This window comes from Podarcis melisellensis, assembly GCF_964234715.1.
Source record: "Podarcis melisellensis genome assembly, chromosome: 14".
NCBI classification, from domain to species: Eukaryota; Metazoa; Chordata; class Lepidosauria; order Squamata; family Lacertidae; genus Podarcis; species Podarcis melisellensis.
Window position 1 is genome coordinate 27,054,322 of NC_138546.1, and position 18,045 is coordinate 27,072,366.

At 41.4% G+C, this 18,045-nt stretch overlaps 1 protein-coding gene across 9 annotated transcripts in view; it reads right to left on the reverse strand.

The window, feature by feature from the left end:
• Window positions 1–18,045, reverse strand: part of MAP2K5 (mitogen-activated protein kinase kinase 5) — a 129,433-nt gene that overhangs the window by 89,625 nt on the left and 21,763 nt on the right. For 5 of the 9 annotated variants that reach the window (XM_081888614.1, XM_081888612.1, XM_081888613.1 and 2 more), the window contains exons 7-8: window positions 16,400–16,448; window positions 10,029–10,093 (exon numbers count right to left, since the gene is read on the reverse strand). In XM_081888614.1, coding sequence (XP_081744740.1) covers window positions 10,029–10,093; window positions 16,400–16,448 — 114 coding nt within the window. Of the gene's footprint in view, window positions 1–10,028; window positions 10,094–16,399; window positions 16,458–18,045 lie in introns of all 9 variants that reach the window. The other 4 variants (XM_081888610.1, XM_081888611.1, XM_081888608.1 and 1 more) reach the window with 1 other exon arrangement.

Here is an 18,045-nt window from a genome sequence, read left to right on the forward strand (position 1 = left end):
TCAGAAGTGAGCAGCGCTAGTAAAGAGCAGCTCTTATTGGGACTCAGCTCGTTCAGAGCAACAATCTATGCCAGCCCTTCCTTCTGTCTGAAATCCCACCGCAGATGCTTGAATAATGACCACAAAATGATTCATTATTAACTTGAAGGCATGCCCTGGCCCACAAACTGTGTGCCTCTAAAACTCTTCCAATGACTCAAGACCCGCTACACAATTTTTGGAGGAGGAAAAAAAGATTCCTGCAGGGACAGAATGGACTGTACCATTTAAGGCTGCAGATAAAGGAATCACATTCCTGAATGCTCCCCTGTGCTTTTTAAATTTGTTTAGCCTCTTTTAAAAAGGATTTATTTCCAGTCCTTTTCTGCAAGGCCCCAGCACAGCTTGAAACGATAAAATACTATATTAAAATCAGTTAAAATAATTTACATCAGAAGAAGGGGGTGGGTCCTAAAAATATACGACTCAGCTGTTAAAGAGGTTGAGCCTTTAGCTAAAGCTATACAATGAAGGTGCCAGTCAGACCTCTGTGGGTAGGGAATTCCACAGCTACAAACTTCCAAGGGTAGTAAAACTACCAAGAGGGGCCTCCACTGCCTATCTAAATACCCAAGAGGGTCTGTAGGGAATGAGGCAGTGCTTTCATATATCTGGAGACTAAATCATTTAGGGCTTAATGTGAACACCTTAAACTGCAGTGGCAACCAGTGAAGCAGTTTCTGAAGAGGGGTTGTATGTGACTGACAGCTAGGTGGAATCCTAAAAAAAAAAATGGCCTGCTGAAGAAGAAATAGAAACTAACTATACTCCTGTTTGCTTTTACACAGAAAGACAGCCAACATGCCAATCCATGCTCTCTGTACAGCTTGAACAAGCTTGAACTAACCCTCACTGAGCTCACCATGTTAGATCCCATCTCCTAATAAACAACAGGCTTCTGTTGTTCCTTACCAAAAAATACCTGACTTATTTTTAATCAAGAACAACTTAACTTTTTGCTGAAAATTCAGGAGGATGAGTACACAGTGTAAAAAAACAAGTTTAATTTAAGAATCAACCAGTTTCTAATTAAACTGCCATAGGCAGCTGGTTGGATAAGTTTTAATCAGTTTCAGTCACCTATTGATTGGGATACTGAAGCTTTAAAAATTAAAAGTAAAAGTAAAAGATGATTGGGGAATTGCTCCATCTCAGAACAACAGTGCAGCCCTCGGTAAATAACTCCTCTTTTAACCATCAGCTAAATGAACACTTCAATACTGCAGTACAAAGTCTTCTGCAAAATTACTTTAACTAACAAGCAGAAATTTATCAGCTTCAGCCAAAATCAATGCTGAAATCAATTTGAACACTGGTTGTGTCTAAAGGGGCTCATTGGCAATTTAGGGAAATTACACCATGTAAATGTCTGTGCTTTAATTGAACAGTTTCATCAACTAGGCTGTGATTGCTGTCCATTCATTTATTTACTTTCATTGCAGCGCCAGTTCAGCAGAAGGAACGGTTTTTGTCAAGGCTGGGAGGAGGCACTTCATCTTCATTTTATGCACTTTTGTGCATAACAGATTTTATGAGCCAGGCAGCCAACGGCTGGGGTCAATGGAAACAAGTGAACTGCAATCACCGGTCAGTCTTGGTTAACCTGTAACGATTGTCCACAGGAATTTGGTGGGGTGGTAGACCAGATATAGTTAAAGCAATCGTTAGATGAATGCAAGAGGGTAAAAACAGACGAGGAGGAAGAAGATACAAAACCCTGTGGAAAACAGGAGGCTGATGTTCCCATGTGTAAAGGACCCCCCCCCCACGAAAAAAAAGACTACTTGTGCACTAGATTTTTAAAATTCCACTTAAAAACAAAACAGCACAATAATATCAGACCAGAAAGGTGCAACTAAGCTCAACCTCTGATCTATCTGGGCTCCTCTGAGCAGCTCGCAAGCCGAATATGAAGGCAATGGCCTTTCCCTGTGATCTGACAGCTATACAGTGGTACCTCTGGTTACGTACATAATTCATTCCGGAGGGCCGTTCTTAACCTGAAACTGTTCTTAACCTGAAGCACCACTTTAGCTAATGGGGCCTCCTGCTGCTGCTGCGCTGCCGCCACGTGATTTCTGTTCTCATCCTGAAGCAAAGTTCTTAACCCGAGGTACTATTTCTGGGTTAGCGGAGTCTGTAACCTGAAGCGTATGTAACCCGAGGTACCACTGTACTGCCCTTGAACATGGAGTCTCTATTTAGACAGCATGGCTATCTATTTAGATAGTTATTGATAGACCAAGACCAATCTGCCTAATTCGTTTTTCCAATTCACCTAACTTGTGGGCAGCATCAATCTTGTGCTGGTTATATACATAAAAATCTCTAATAATATTTATATCTCACACTTCTGGTACAAAATCAATGTTTAAAATGACACTTTAATTAACAGCATAAAAGACAGTCAACCAAGGAGAGAGGAGCAGCAGTTAAAACCAAACATAAACACATTATCTGCCACATACAATGAAAGACTGCCAGTCTTTAATGACTGATGAAAAATAGTGAGGAAGTTGGCCAAGCGATATTCATGGGGGCAAATGTTACATAGTTTTGGTGCAGCCACCAAGATGTCCCTCTGCTTTCTCCTCCATCCCATTCAAATGGGCTTCCCACTCTAAGTGGGACACAGAGAAGGGCCCTTCTTTCTGCTCTTAGGAAGCATTTTTAGCATCTTCAGCAAGGGACAGTCCATGAGGACTTTTCCTTCCCTGTACCAAGCATAGGCTTGTGAAGAGGTTATTCCTGGTCATGATTAGCTAAATGGAATTTTCGTGTTCAGAGGCAGCATACCAGGGGTGGAGAACCTCAGACCCTGGGGCCAAATGTGGCCCCTCAAGCCTCTCTATCTGGTCCGCAGTATTCTCCCTAGCTACACCGCCTCTTCTAGGCCACCCCCCTCACCAGTCCTGCTATGCATCTTCATTGAGTGCTTCTGCCGGACAGAAAATTTACACCCATTATTCCACCAACTTTTGCCTCTAGCCACTGGCATGTGGTCCTAGAAGGAGGTGTGGCTCTCAGGCTGAAAAAGGTTCCCCACCCTTGCAGTATATCTGCAAGGGAGGCATATGGCTGGGGAGGACTGACCCCTTCCCATGGGCATAGTCAGGATTTTTGTCAGGGGGTCCAGAACTGACATGATTAGTCAGTTACTTAAGTATTTCTATTGTTTTACTTGGCTATGGCCATGCCCCTTCCTGCCCTACTTATGAGGTTCCCAGAGACATCTGGTTGGCTGATTCTGGAAAAGGAAAGCTGGACTAGATGGAACTTTGGTCTGATCTATTAGGCTCTTCATAAATCTAAACCAAGCTCTTAAAGCCAGAATGAGCAGACATGGATAAACATGTGGAAGATCTTGCAAAAGTTTAGATGACGCAATTCAAGTGAGAAATATTATGTGTTATTTACCAGTGACACAGTTTTATATGATACTAATAAGGTGTTTTTGTCTAAATAATTCAGTGCTGTTTCTGCTCAGCCACAAACGTTAGAAAGTGTGCGCTGTATTATAAATCACATTGTTAACATATTTCACTGGAAATGAGGAAGCAATTTTGCAAAAAAAGAAAAAGAAAAAGTGATTTCTCAGAGCTCTGTAAACCAGCAACTGAGTTAAAAAATGTGGCAGGAGGCAAACCCACTTTCAGTGCCACTTGGCCTTTCTAGTGAATTATTTTTCAGAAAAGCAATTTAAGTAAATACCCTAGATGCTACGGTATACAAATTTTTCCAATATATACACAACAGCCTATACACTCTATCATACTTGCTTTTTGGCAAATATTTGTGGGATAACACACACAAAAATATCTAGTTTAAATTAGATAGAGTTAATAAGTCCACAGCGTACAACTACACTAGACTGAATACTGGAAACAACTGAACGTAAATCAGATCCAGTTCACAATGTATAAGGATTTAATAGGTTTGGGGGTGTCACTAGCTGTTGTGAGCATGGAAAGAGATACTTATTACATACTGTGTTTTACTTTAATGGAAGTTACCCAGAGTGGCTGGAGTAACCCAGTCAGATGGGTGGCAAACAAACAAGCAAGCAAACAAAAAACAATCTCTGGTAAATTCTATTAAATAAAATGGCTGGGGCATGGATGGAGGACATTGGCCTAGTGTCAAGCAGTGCTCTGAGGTGCAGGGCAAGCTAGGAGGTTTTGAGTGGTAGCTGCTTCACTGCTTGAGTGGAACACTCTAGGAAAATTCAGACAAACTGGCAATATGCTGAAACACACTTCATAGCCTGAGTAGTTTTGTACTGAGCTACCAGAACAGCATCAAAATCCAGGGGTGCTTAAATTCCAGGTGCCAAGCTCAAAGTGCTCACCATTCTTAAGTTATTAAAATGGGTGGAAATAAACATAACAGAAAGCTAAGAGCTATAAACCACCTTTTCTTTAAACAAACAAACAGAAAGACAAAAAAATGGATTCAGCAAGTTCTCTCTAGAAATATTGCTATAAAAGTATTGATTTTTTTTTTAACCCAACTCAATTGACTGAAAAGTTGTTTGTATAGCAGTATTGGCCTAGGCAATGCACTGGAACAATTTTGCTGCACAGAGTAATCAAGTGCATTTCTAAAGTATAATTATATTGTCATAAAAATAAAGCAAAGATACCCTTCTCTTCAAGCAATAAACCCACAGAGGCAGTAAAAACCCCAAACACATAGGCACATATACACACACTCCAGTGAAATGGTGTCTTCTAAAGAACACAACCCCCCTCCCTTCTCTCACTCTTCCCTTAAGCCACGGTTAGCATGAAAGTGATCAATATCTCAATCTCCATAAACTATTTCAATAATAGTTAGTTCACCTGGAAACAGAAACTGAACGCTTCTGCTCAGCGACCTGAAACGTTCCTTCTTGTTTGTGAAATGCGAGTAATATTTCATTGCCATAATGGCTATGACTCAGTGAAGGGTTTTAGGAAGACACACACACACACATGCTTTTGTTCTTCAGTTACAAATCAATATGAGGTGCACACATTTCAGAAACACGCAGAGAGTGTGGAAAGCTGGAAGCCAGAAAATATAAAATGTAGCAGCAGAAGCATTTGTAATTCATTTTATTTGACGAAATGATCATCAATTGCCTCCAAGGCAATATGTGTGGCTGCTACCTATAGCCAGAGAGAATTCAACCACCTGTAAGCTTTCAAATGGGGTAATTTCAGTTTGGCTTCTGCTGTAACACAATTCAAGGTGCTCACATTAGTGTTTAAACTCTAAATGATTTAGACTCTAAATATCTGAGAGAGTACCTCCTTCCCTACAGATCCTGGGTGTTATGTTTGGCAGAGAGGGTTCTCTTGATAGCTGCAGTGCCTATATAGTTCAGGTAATGGTGGCTTGGAAGAGGGCATTCTCTATGGCAGCCCCTAAGCTGTGGAATTCCCTCCCCACAGAGGTGTTCCAGCATCTTCATTGCATAACTATTGCCATATGTTGAAGATGTACTTCTTTAACCTGGCCTTTGACACGCCCCCCTCCCCCCAGTGTGTGTGATACCCATGTATAACCCACCCTAATCTTCCAATTCAAAAATTGTCTCAACCTTATTTGTTATATTATATTTTAACATTACTGTAACCTGCCCAGGGACCTGATTAAAAAGCAGCTAAGAAATCCAATATAATAAAGGCAATACAATCAAACACAGGATATAATTGACCCCCTATTGAGTCTTCTATTTAATCCCAGGAAATATTTCAAAATAAACTTCCACAGCTAACGACCGTTCTGATAAACCTTACATGGTCTCAAATGGTTTGTTGTGCCATGAACTTTTATAGATAATGATCACCAATGAACATAATGTATTAAATAGGCCGAGAAAGCTGTTCATATAAAGGCTGATCCACATGTTACATAGGACAGGAAGTGCCTCTGAAAACAGCATTCTCTTGCCTTCCCCATAACATCACTAACCACATCAGTCAAAGGTATGGGACAGAGGTTGCAGCTTTTAAGTGCTGTAAGAGTTTGCCAGCCTTGTGCTCTCCATTATGTTCTGGACTACAACTCCCATGAGCCCCAGCCGCCACAGCACATAAGCCCAAGCATTATACGGCTCTGCTGACTGATGGGAGCTGTAGACCCAAACAAGATGTAAACAAGATGCTTCTTTACAAAGCTATTGTACTACAAACCTTACTGCATGCTTGTGAAACACGGACCACTTACAAAAGCCATCTCCAACTTCTCAAAAGATTCCATCAACGGTGTTTCCGAAAAATCTTACACATCACTTGGGAAGACGGGCAAAATAATATCAGTGTATTGGATGAAGTAAAGATCACCAGTGTTGAAGCAATGATTCTTCAACATCAACTTTGTTGGACTGGACATATTGTGCGGATGCCTGATTATTGTCTTCCAAAGCAACTACTCTATTCCGAACTTAAAAATGGAAAGCGTAATGCTGGTGGTCAATAAAAGAGATTTAAAGACTATCTCAAGGCAAATCTAAAAAAAAGTAGTCTAAACACTGACAAATGGGAAACACTGGCCTGCGAGAACTCCAGTTGAACAGCCTTTACCAAAGGTGTCATGGACTTTGAAGACACTCGAACTCAGAACGCAAGGGAGAAACATGCTAAGAGGAAGGCACGCTTGGCAAATCCACACCGTGATCAACTCCCGCCCAGGAACCAATGTCCCCATTGTGGAATGACGTGTGGGTCCAGAATTGGCCTCCACAGTCACTTACGGATTCATTGTTAAAACTGTGTTTATGGAAGACAATCTTACTTGGCTATGAGTGATCACCAAAGAAGAGACCAAAACACCTGGCGGGCACCAGCTTGGCAAAGGCTGTATTAAGGGGAGAGATCTTAACATAGCAATGCTGACTTGGGTGGCAGTATAACATATGCCACATAACATGTCAGCTCCAACTTAAATTCACAGAGAGAGAGGTTGCAGATAGGCTGCTGGAATTAAACCAGGTTAACAATGTAATATTTTTCCATGACAGAATAGTAACCAGAAATATATTTAAAAGCATGCTGTGGTTTTAAAATTCTCTTTAAAAACAAAAAAACTTATACAGTAATGTCTTCTAAGAAAACAGAAACATGTGTTTTGTATATGGAAAACAGTTCTTCCTGGAAGAAATCTTTATCATTCCCTCAAGGCTTTCCTTATGAAGTTTTATTTTAATTCCTTGTGGGGTATTTTTCATACACTACTGCAGACTATTAAGTGTGAATGCTTGCATTATGGGACTTAAACTTTTGCACTATGTAGGAGATAAAGACTTTCCTGTCAAATAAAGCACCCCCTTGCTATTGTAATCCTTAAAATTAATAAGGGTTTCCATAGGCAGCTTCTGCAGGCAGCTGGCTAAGGGAGTTCACTGCACAAGGGTTCTTTTAGGGGATTTTTTTTAAAGAGGGGTGACAAACACATATAAAAGTGGGAGAGAGTATCAAGGGAGCTGTAAACATAAAACATGCATTAACTTTCAAAGCTAGTTGGTGCTGAACAGGTGCAACTGGGGTGATGAGGTGAATGCATCTCTCACTTTCAGGTTGTATGAGTAACCACAGAATAACCTCCCAGTTCTGAAAGAGGCTTTGTCCACTGCACATGTGTCAGCTTCTACCTGCTGTTATTATTAATATTTATAAGTTTATATACCACTTAATGCCAATATAGGCTTATAAGTAATTTTCAATAGTATAAAAGAAGTGACATAAACATTAAAACATTAACAATAATGATTAAAATACACAGAAAACCCCAATTAAACAACAGAGCCATCAGAACAGGACACTCACTCAGATCAAGGGATTGCCTGTGAAAACAGATGTGTCTTCAAGAGAATGCCAGTACAGATGGGACTACCTATATCTGAGCAGAGGGTGATTGATTGGCCTCTCTCGCCTATCACCCACACCCAGGGGTTTGTATTAAGATGTGCCAAGGTAAGCAAAGCTCAAGGGGGCAAACCTATCTAGAAGGGCTAGATTTTCAATCAGACCAAATTAGTTTTAGGCAAAAGGATTGAATTTTGAGAAAGTGGAAAATCCAAATCCAAATCCTTAGCCTCTTATCTGAGAGGTGCCCTGGAGCTGGTACTCAATTAGAACTGGGCAGCTCATCAAAAGGATTAAACTACCCCCAAACTGTATAACTACACCAGGTTCACCAAATGTTCTTATGCATCCAGATAATAACAGGAGAGGCAGCTGCATCTTACGTTGATTAGATGATTCACTGATCATCAAATTTAAGAGGTGGCAACTCCACCATTAGCAAACTTTTCTGGCAACTATGAGCACCATATGCACATGTTGAAAATGGTGGCCAGTTTCTCAAAAGGCAACTGTAATCACCACACAGTGGTTAAGGAAATCACAGAAATCCACCCTAAAGGGCAAAAAAAGGATACATTTGATGAGGTACAAGTAACTCCAGTGTCAAGCTAGGCAGTGGTTAAGAAACTAAAGATGGGCTGGTCAAACAATTCATTGAGCTCAGCATATCATCCACCAACAGTGACCAAGATGACACTTGGGGGGTTGGAAGCAGAACATCATGACTGTATATATCCACCAACACCATTAGGATGCACCAAATGGAGGCTGGATAGTAACCAGAAATACAGCTTTTGTATATACATAATCCTTGCTAGTGGGCTGGCCTTCACAATAAGCATTGGCAAAGAGTTCCACAAGTTGGTTATTTAACATATGGTTACTAGCTGCCATTGGGACGCAGGTGGCACTGTGGGTTAAAGCCTCAGCACCTAGGACTTGCCGATCGAAAGGTCGGCAGTTCGAATCCCTGCGGCGGGGTGCGCTCCCGCAGCTCGGTCCCAGCTCCTGCCAACCTAGCAGTTCGAAAGCACCTCCGGGTGCAAGTAGATAAATAGGGACCGCTTACCAGCGGGAAGGTAAACGGCGTTTCCGTGTGCGGCTCTGGCTCGCCAGAGCAGCGATGTCACGCTGGCCACGTGACCCGGAAGTGTCTCCGGACAGCGCTGGCCCCTGGCCTCTTAAGTGAGATGGGCGCACAACCCCAGAGTCTGTCAAGACTGGCCCGTACGGGCAGGGGTACCTTTACCTTTACTAGCTGCCAACTGAACTATGTATTTATCTAATCCAGTTCTAAAGCCATTTATGCTTGTGATAGCAAGAAGTTCCATTAGCTTGATTCTGCATTGTACAAATAACTTTGTCATTTTGCTTGTTGCAACCCTACTGTCTAACAATATATGAAACACTAAAAATAATAAACTGGCTGTGTTCACAATACTAATCCATGGTTTGTTCGAAATATGACTTGTTTCACAGATGAGCAAACAAGTCATGGCCAGTTTCTTCAAAGCTTGATTTGTTTTCCACCTGCTTTTACATCATGCTTTTTCAGCTTGGCAAGTATCTAAGATGCGGTCAAATAAGCCATGTCCAAGGAAGGCTGTTGGTTCCAAACCATTGTTAAAACAAACCATGGTTTATAATCCAACAGTAAACCATAGCTTCACATTATGGTTTCTTTTGACAGAAATCAAACCATCATTAGTCAGGTGGGTTTGGTTCACACGTTCAAACAAACTATAATTAGGCTAAACAAACCATAGCCTAGTGTTATGGGTATGCCAGGCCACTTGTATATGGGGTATTCTGATCTTCCACCTCAGTTTATTTACTCAGTAGAAGCAAGAGTGACAACACTCCAGAAATAGCATTTTCAGAGTACAGTAGCTACTTTCCACATCCGCCTGGGATTCAGACAATACCAAACAAGATACATAAAAACAGGGGCCATTTTTCAAGATCTAAGGTAGTTATGGCAACTCCTAGAAACATTAAATACAATCAGCGCTTCACAGAGGAAGAATAAAGGCCAGACACCTCATGACACATTCCTAGAGAAGGGGGGGGGGACCACTGCCTTCTCTTTCCCAAAATTTGAGAGCAAAAAGAAGAAAAGGGAGGGGGGCAAACACTCACTTGTAGACGGTTCCTCCATTGCCATGACCGAGGATGTCTCGATACCGTATGTCTTGTTCATTCATCTCCACGAGAAAGAAAGAAAAACAAAAGAGATGTCATGCCGTGGATGGAAGTGTCAAGGAAAAGCAACTCTAGGCCATAAACAACCAGCCGTCTGGGTCATTTCAAGTTCAGCTGCAAGAACGAGGAGATCAATACAACATTTGCTGTCCAATTTATAAAAGACAATACCAAGGGACAAAGTGATGGAAAGTTTAATGACAATTTGTTTGCCTGGGTCATTTCATTAAAGTTTGATAAAAGGTGTCAAAATGGAATGATAACATAGCTCAAGAGGAGCAGATCACAGATATGGAGAGGAGAAAAGAGGTCTTGACTGCAAACCAAGGCCTAGGTTGGGAGGGGGCTTGAGAGGCCCACAGCCAACACTGACATTAAATGTGGCCAGGAACCTGTCACTGCAGTCCACCTACAATTTAGTTCTAGAGCTGGTGAAGAGCTTGTTTGAACTTGTTCCAAGGATGGCATCTTGGTCAACCTGAGATCACAAAATAAGTAGTTCCCAAAATTTGTAGAACACAAACCAGTTAAGAGACTGAGAGTCAGCTGCAGATCCAGGCATTCCTACCCAACAGCAAACTCCTCCCTCCTACCCTGATAACATTTTTCACTAAGCAGATGTTTTCACTAAACAGATGTTAAGAGATCAACCCCACTGTATCCACATGTACCAATCCAGCACCTGGTATTGTGTCCAGAAGACAGTTCCGCAAATTACTAGAGATGCACGAGCACCAGTGAAAATGAAGGTAGTTTCACAGATGTACTATAACAAGTAGACCCTTATCATGAGAGATATAATCCTAACAGACAGGTTTTGTTGGGCAAAATATTTCGGCATGCTTTCAGCTGCAGAAAGTGGATTTTAGAAGCAAACTGCATGCTAAGATAAAATGTTCAAAACTAATCTTCTTGAAGGCAACAAAAGCCAAGCTTAAAATGTTCTCTGATGCACTACAATTCAATGATAATCTAATCCAAGAAAGTATTTCTTATTTCTATAAATGTGCAGGTCTAAACTTGGGCAATCTGTGATCATCAGAAGCACAATGGCACAAAAGTAGACTTCATATAAATTGCTTGTTTAGTTTGTTGCAGCAAGCTTAATATATTGAAATTAATTAATACCCAATGGCCAACCATGAATCAAAATTAAGGTTTATGCTATGGGATTTTTTACTGAATGGTTTTTTCCCCTTTCAACATAAGCAGACCAAGAAGTGTTTCCTCATAAAAGGTATGACTAAGAAAAACCTAAAAGAAAATACCACCTAGGCTCATGAACTTAAGTGTCTCTGAAGGATTTCTTGCCCCGGAGAAATGGGCACACTATGATCCAAGTAAATACAAATGAGGGGTACTATCTACACAAACTTCTCCTGAACAGCAATTGCCAATCATTTCAATGGACTTCCACTGTAAAAGTTCCCCCGATGAATTCTGATGTAGGTCAGTTACTTTAATCTACCTTTGTACAGAGACATCGGAAAAGAAACACTTCAGATTTGCATCGCTGCAAAGGTCCTTTGGGGAGTAGCAGTTTTGTTGCTTAATTATACAGGCTTTGATTCAGGAAGGACCAGTAAAGGTTTCACAAGCACAACTGTACTGGGAGTTTTGCAGGAGTGTTTCTTCACTCCATTTCATTTAACCTGTGTTTGGCCAAGTCACCTATTTTAAAAAGAGTTTATTGTTTCCCATGACTGCTACCTTGAGCATTCGTTCTCAAACTTCCTTCTCTGGGCCACACTTTCAAAATAAAAATCTGCTAGCGCCACACCAATTTTTTATTGAATAAGTAATACATTGGAAAACAAAAACAACTCCTAGCAGTGCTTGATTTTTAACATAGAGCACAACTACTATATAATAGGATCATGAGACATCCAGAAAGTATAAAATAATGCAGCTATATAAGAACATGAATCATTCCCAAAATATAATACTTATTGTCCCTTAATCTTCCCGCCACTTGCCATCCTCTCCTGCTATACCAGTATGGCGTGTCAGACCCTTTGAGAACCACCAACCTAGAGTGTGCATATTCTTCAAAATGTAAACTGTGCCCAAGGATGGCCAGATGCATTTAGAAGCCAGAGTAAAATAAATCCAAACTGCATTTCCCTACCCCACCCCAAAGTGGGCCACAACCCATTGGGAGGTCCATTAAAGCAACTCTGAGCTACACACCTGTTTACTGTGACCCTTAATGATGACAGAGTTCTGTGGCTTGAGCTGGCTGCATTCCACAGCTGAGCCAGGTTTTGATAGGGCTGCCAGCCAAAAAATCCCCCAGAGTCATCGGAAAACCACCTGGATCCATCAGTCTCCAAGGGCAGACCATTCTAATAGGCTCCCTACCACTGCAGATGAGGAAAGCAACTGAAAGTCTAAAACTCAACAGGAGGTGATCTGACCACACAAGCAGCTAATGCTATAATCCTCCTCTCAGATGACCCTCTTCCTGCCAGAGTGTGGCTGGCGACATGTGTCAGGCTGATGACATGTTGGGACAGCCCCACTGCTGTCATGCAAAGCTATGAGGTTATGAGCAGCCCCAGACTTAGAAGCCTCATCGTGAATGTTGACTTCCGCAGGACCAACAACCTGGGGGTCCTCATGCCACATCCAAGACCACATCTGTCAGCTCAGGCTGGGAGGTATTATTATTATTATTATTATTATTATTATTATTATTATTATTATTATTTAATATAGTAAACCAACAGAGACCCTAATGTTTCCTGAGTGCCCATCACAAGACTTCATTCATTCATTCATTTATTAAATTTGCATGCCACCCCTCATCTGAAGATCACAGGGCAGTTCATAACATAAAAATACAAAATGAAAATCCATTCAAATTGACAGGGAGCCTGCAGACAAAGAACAAATTACTATAGACTATAGTGGCACCCTCTGCCTGACCCTCAAGCCTGCTCTCATGCCGCACTGTGTTGCCACACTGAGTAGTCAGGTGGGCACAACAGAAAGATACCAACACCACCCTGCTCACCCACCCAGATCTCAGTAACACAAACCAGGTTGACCTCCTCATCCAGCAACAGGTCATGGATGAGGGAGACCTTATTTAAAACTGACCTAGCATTCAATAGCAGCACCCACAAGCCTGAGGGTTGACTGACAGAGCAACCAGACTTCCTCTGGCTGTCCAAAGAATGTTTCTCCTGTTTAATAAAAGGTTTTTTTCTCCCAAGGAGTCCCCAATTCCAAATTAGTCTGACATACTCCTTGATGAGAACAAGAGGCCTAACACAGGTCATCTTGGTTTGGAGGCTCAAATACATCACCATGGTATGTCATTGCAAACCTGATGAACTCCAGATGTTTTCGACAGCAACTCACATCAGCCCCAGCCAGCATGGAGTGATCATCATTGTACTGGCTGGGGCTGATGGGAGTTGTAGGCCAAAACATCTAGACACTATCAGGATGCCAAAGGATACCCTACTTTACTGATGTAAAATCCAATTGATCAACTCAGAGAGACATTCCTATAGATACCTAGTAATTTATCAATGATAATTACGAAGTGGGAAGCCTCAATAAAATCATAACTACAACTTCATAGCAGGTTCTGAAATACTAACTTTTCTGAAACAACCTTGATTGGCTGCCAATGTTAATAGAACTAATGGCAAGTAAAAAAGTATCCAATTACGGATCAGCAAACAAAACATTCTTTGTTTATATCTGCTGTCCTGGAGAGAAGCAGCATGCATCTCTTATAAATCATTAGAAGCAAAAATGCTCAATTAATCCTTATTTGATACGTAAAGCTCTAGCAGAAGTCCGGCCCTATAAGCTATGCCTCCTCTGTACCAATCGAAGCTCTAATGGCTTCAGAAAGCAGTCACACTCTATGAGCAGACAATTGAAGAGATTTAGTAAATCCCACTTTATAGAGCAGAGACTAATCGGAAAACACAAGCCAGTCAAATGTTTCTTATGAACTGTTGACACTACATCAATGCTGAATCAATTGGCGGCATTTTCTCTGAGTGACAGAAAAGAAATAAATATTTATATCACATAACCTATATCAATGAACCTAGGCAGAAAGCTATTTCTAACCTGTCAATATTTGATTATCTTGAAGAATCGTGTCCCCTTTCTTTTAATGATTAATATGAATTCCTTATTAAACCTAAGTGGAGGCTATCAGGGAAAAATGTCTTTATTAATGCTTTCAAGCAGAAGGTGCAAAAAAAGGAAAAAGAAACAAAGAATTATCCACTGTACTACAGCTATACTAAAGTATAGCTTAAACCACCAAATTGTTAAAAAACAAAAAACAAAAAACAACAACCTTAGAAGTTATAACCAAAGAAACTTCCCATGTCGTGTCTCTGAATCAAATACAGTCAGTAAAAGCAACAAGACCACACAATGTTAGGGAACTTGACATTAATTCTCTCCCCTCCCCCCAGTTAAGAATGTTCTGATTTCACTGACATCAAGAGAACTTAAACAGGCTAGACTTGGAATGGATATCCATGACTCCCACCACCAACCACCCCTCAGTGCAGAGCCCGGCCCATGTTTCCTTGTGCAAGGTTGCTTTCTCATTTGCTTCAATTGGCAGCAGGGTTGGAGGAGAGAATGTCTACACCTCCACCCCTTTAGATCTGACTGCTCTGCTGAAATGATGGGCGGAACTTCCGGTGCACAACATTTCAAAAGAACTGATGGTCACCATAAGCATCTAAGTAAATTAAAGATACAATTATTCGTCTACAACAACAGCCCTTCATTCACTTATTTTTAAAACATTATATAACACTAAAGGGGTATGGATAATGCCCCTAGTTTGAAAACTATGCAGGTCTTTATATCCCTAAATTCCTGAGAACTTTTTGCATCCCTGGGCTTCCCAAAGTCATCTACAAGGGTCATTTCCTTTCCCCATCAAGTATTTAAAATCCTCCACATTCCATCAAGAATATTAAAAATACTTCTGTTCTCAGACAGAATGTTTAAGCCACTTCTTCCTTAATGACACCTTTTTCTCCTCCTCTACCCCAGGAACCTTAAACATTTATTACAGAAAAGCATTTGTGAAAGATTAAATCAAATGCCGAGGGTGGGTAAAAACAGTAGGCATGTATTTTATTTTTATAAAGCCCCTTTGCTATATTTCAGGCAAGAGTCACAGCCTGGACTTAAAAAAAGAAGAACTGAAATCCATATTCCTAAGTTTTATTTAAACAATTCTGATCACAAATAAGCAAGGCTGCAGTGCAGGTGACACTAGCGGGACCATTCTCATCTATTAAGAGCACAATGTTACAGGTGAGCCGCTGAAGGACAAGCGTGAAGACCAGCTTTTATCTTCTTGACATGCTCAACTACAACTACTTGATTCATGAAATGCCAATGAGGCTTGGAGAGGTCACTGTGTGAAGGCACTGAATACGCATCTGAGATAATTAAGATTTCAGCCTTCGAAACATGGAAGGGAAGTGAACAGCAGTTAAGAAAATCAATAAGAGTCTTTTATTTGCAGTGACACAGATGTCTCAGTCAATAGTGTCTAATAGGCAAGCTTGATCGCTGTGGACAGGTGCCTGCCTCCAAGGCTATCAAAGGGCTTTCACCATGACAAACATTAAAACTTATTTATGTTGCTATTGAAAGATCCTGCTGCCTTGCAGGTACTTCCATTTAGTGGTGTATATTTAAAGTCATTATGCTACTTTGGGCCTTCCCGCCTATTTGAATCAAAACTGGCCAGGAAGGATTTGCCCTGAAGTGTCCATTTGCCCATCAGTTGTGAGGCTACTGCATTCAATTGCAGGTGCCAGGGGAAGGCAAGGAAGCCTTCTACAGATTTCTGCCCCCTTTACAGAGCAAACTGATAACTAACACAGAGCTCCAAATAACATGGCACAACGTACTTCTACTACTACCTCCACTCTTCGTCAACTGGCAGTGTGTGTGTGCCTTAAACCTATATGCAAAGATCTAACAAGCCAGGAATCCTATTTGCTATTCAAAATTGATTAAGTTTTCTTCCCCTAAATTGAGGTAGCAGCAGAACGACGGATGCGAAAGGCGCTTCAATCTATTTGGAGCTAAATCTGATTAGTGCATTTTGAGAAAGGCAAAGCAAATTGGTGTGCCAATCCAAATCAATCAGGACAGAGGCGCCTCCACAATACGAGCCCTTTCACAGCTTCTCCTCTACTTTATTAAAAGACCACATTACTGATAAGTGAGCAGTAAGCATCTCTGAGGCTATCCTAAAACACAAGACATTCATGAACAAGCCCATCCAATACACCTACCTGGCCATTAGCTAATATTTTCTTCAGTTCTGCGGAAGACTTCTTCAAACTGCACAATCAAGAAGGACAAAAAAGGTATTTTTAGTGATTGTATCAGTGCACTTTATTGAATGGAACTGCAACTCATACCCAACTAAAAAAGTATAACACTACTTAGCGTTACATCTGCCTATAATCACAGCTGTGTGAACTCAGCACCCAAGCAATTAGCCTAGAATTAATTATCACAGTTTTACTTTTTTCATTTCATTTCTCCTCTTAACATTCAGATTTCCAAAAAAACTGAACTTTCATGTTGAAATGGTAGGGTTGCAGAGAGAAAACAAGTGCGGGGAAAGGGCAGTGGTAAAGCCAGGGTGGTGCAAAGGACAGAAAGTTGGATTTGGGAGCCACTCCTTTCAAATCTCTGGATTAGTTCTAGATCTATAAAATGGGAACGCCACTCATAGTTGTTGATAGAATAAACATGTCAACCAGTTCTAACCACTGATGCTTTGAATGCAATTTTAACTGGTTATTCTTTGAAGACTGTAGAACAGGATGGTGCAGGGCGGGGTAGTCCAATGCTTGGCCCAAGGGGCCCTCTCAAAGCCTTTTTTGATGGCCCTCAGCAACATTTGATGCCCCCCAACCCTTTGTGCTGCCCTAACAAAGCCAAGTAAGCCAGAAACTGGGCTTTGAGAAGGAACTGTGAGGGCTGTAACAGGGTCAAAGTGTCCTTCGGCCTCCGTCACAAAGCCTAGTTAGAGGTTTCTTAGCTTTGGGAAGGAGGTGAAAGGGTTCTAGGACTCTGCCAGAGCCTTGCGTCTCTTTCCCAAAGCCCTTTGCCTCACTTAGCCGGCTTTGAGAAAGCAGTGCAAGGGATGGGAGGGGGTCAAATTTAGGCCTTGTTTCCCCCACCCAACAAGGCAGTGTGTGGCCTGTGGGTTCCATGTTGAAGTACTATTGCAGCCCACTTGATATTAAAAGTTGGACTGTCCTGGCCTAGGGTCACAGTCCAGTAGGAAATTCTTGTGCAAGAGCCTCATTGAAGTGAATGTCAGCTGTGTATGAACAACGAGGTGCTTTTGCACAGCCTCCCATTCATTTCAATTGGGCTTAAGCAAGGACATCTCCTGCTTTATCACGACCCCCAAAAAAGTTAAAAATGCAATGAGATGTAATTAGTGCATATATACCTCTAAATGCACCAGACACTTAATAAGCCAGGATATGAATGTGCAGGCTGCAGCTACACACAGCTCTTTCATTCTTGCTTTGCTTCTCCATTTGCATGGAGGGCAAAATAGACCAGGAAGCTGCAGTTGTAAGCCATAGTTTAGTTGGCTTACAAATCATGACTTGAGATCACGAAATAAGCCATTTTGCTTGGAGAGTTTCCATAGGATCATAGAATTGTTGGAAGGGTTGGAAGGGACCATGAGGGACATCTAGTCCAACCCCCCTGCGACCCTGAGATTAAGAGGCTCATGTTCTACTGTTTCATTTGGAAGCTCCAAGTTCACATGCAATAGAAAGGTATGATCAGCTGTGACTTCTTGATTTGTTTTTCCTCTCCTCATGAAGTGAGTAGCAAAGAAGGAGCAAAGGGGCTGCACACAGGCTGTATACAGGTGCATATTCTTATTAAGCCAGGATTCAATTGT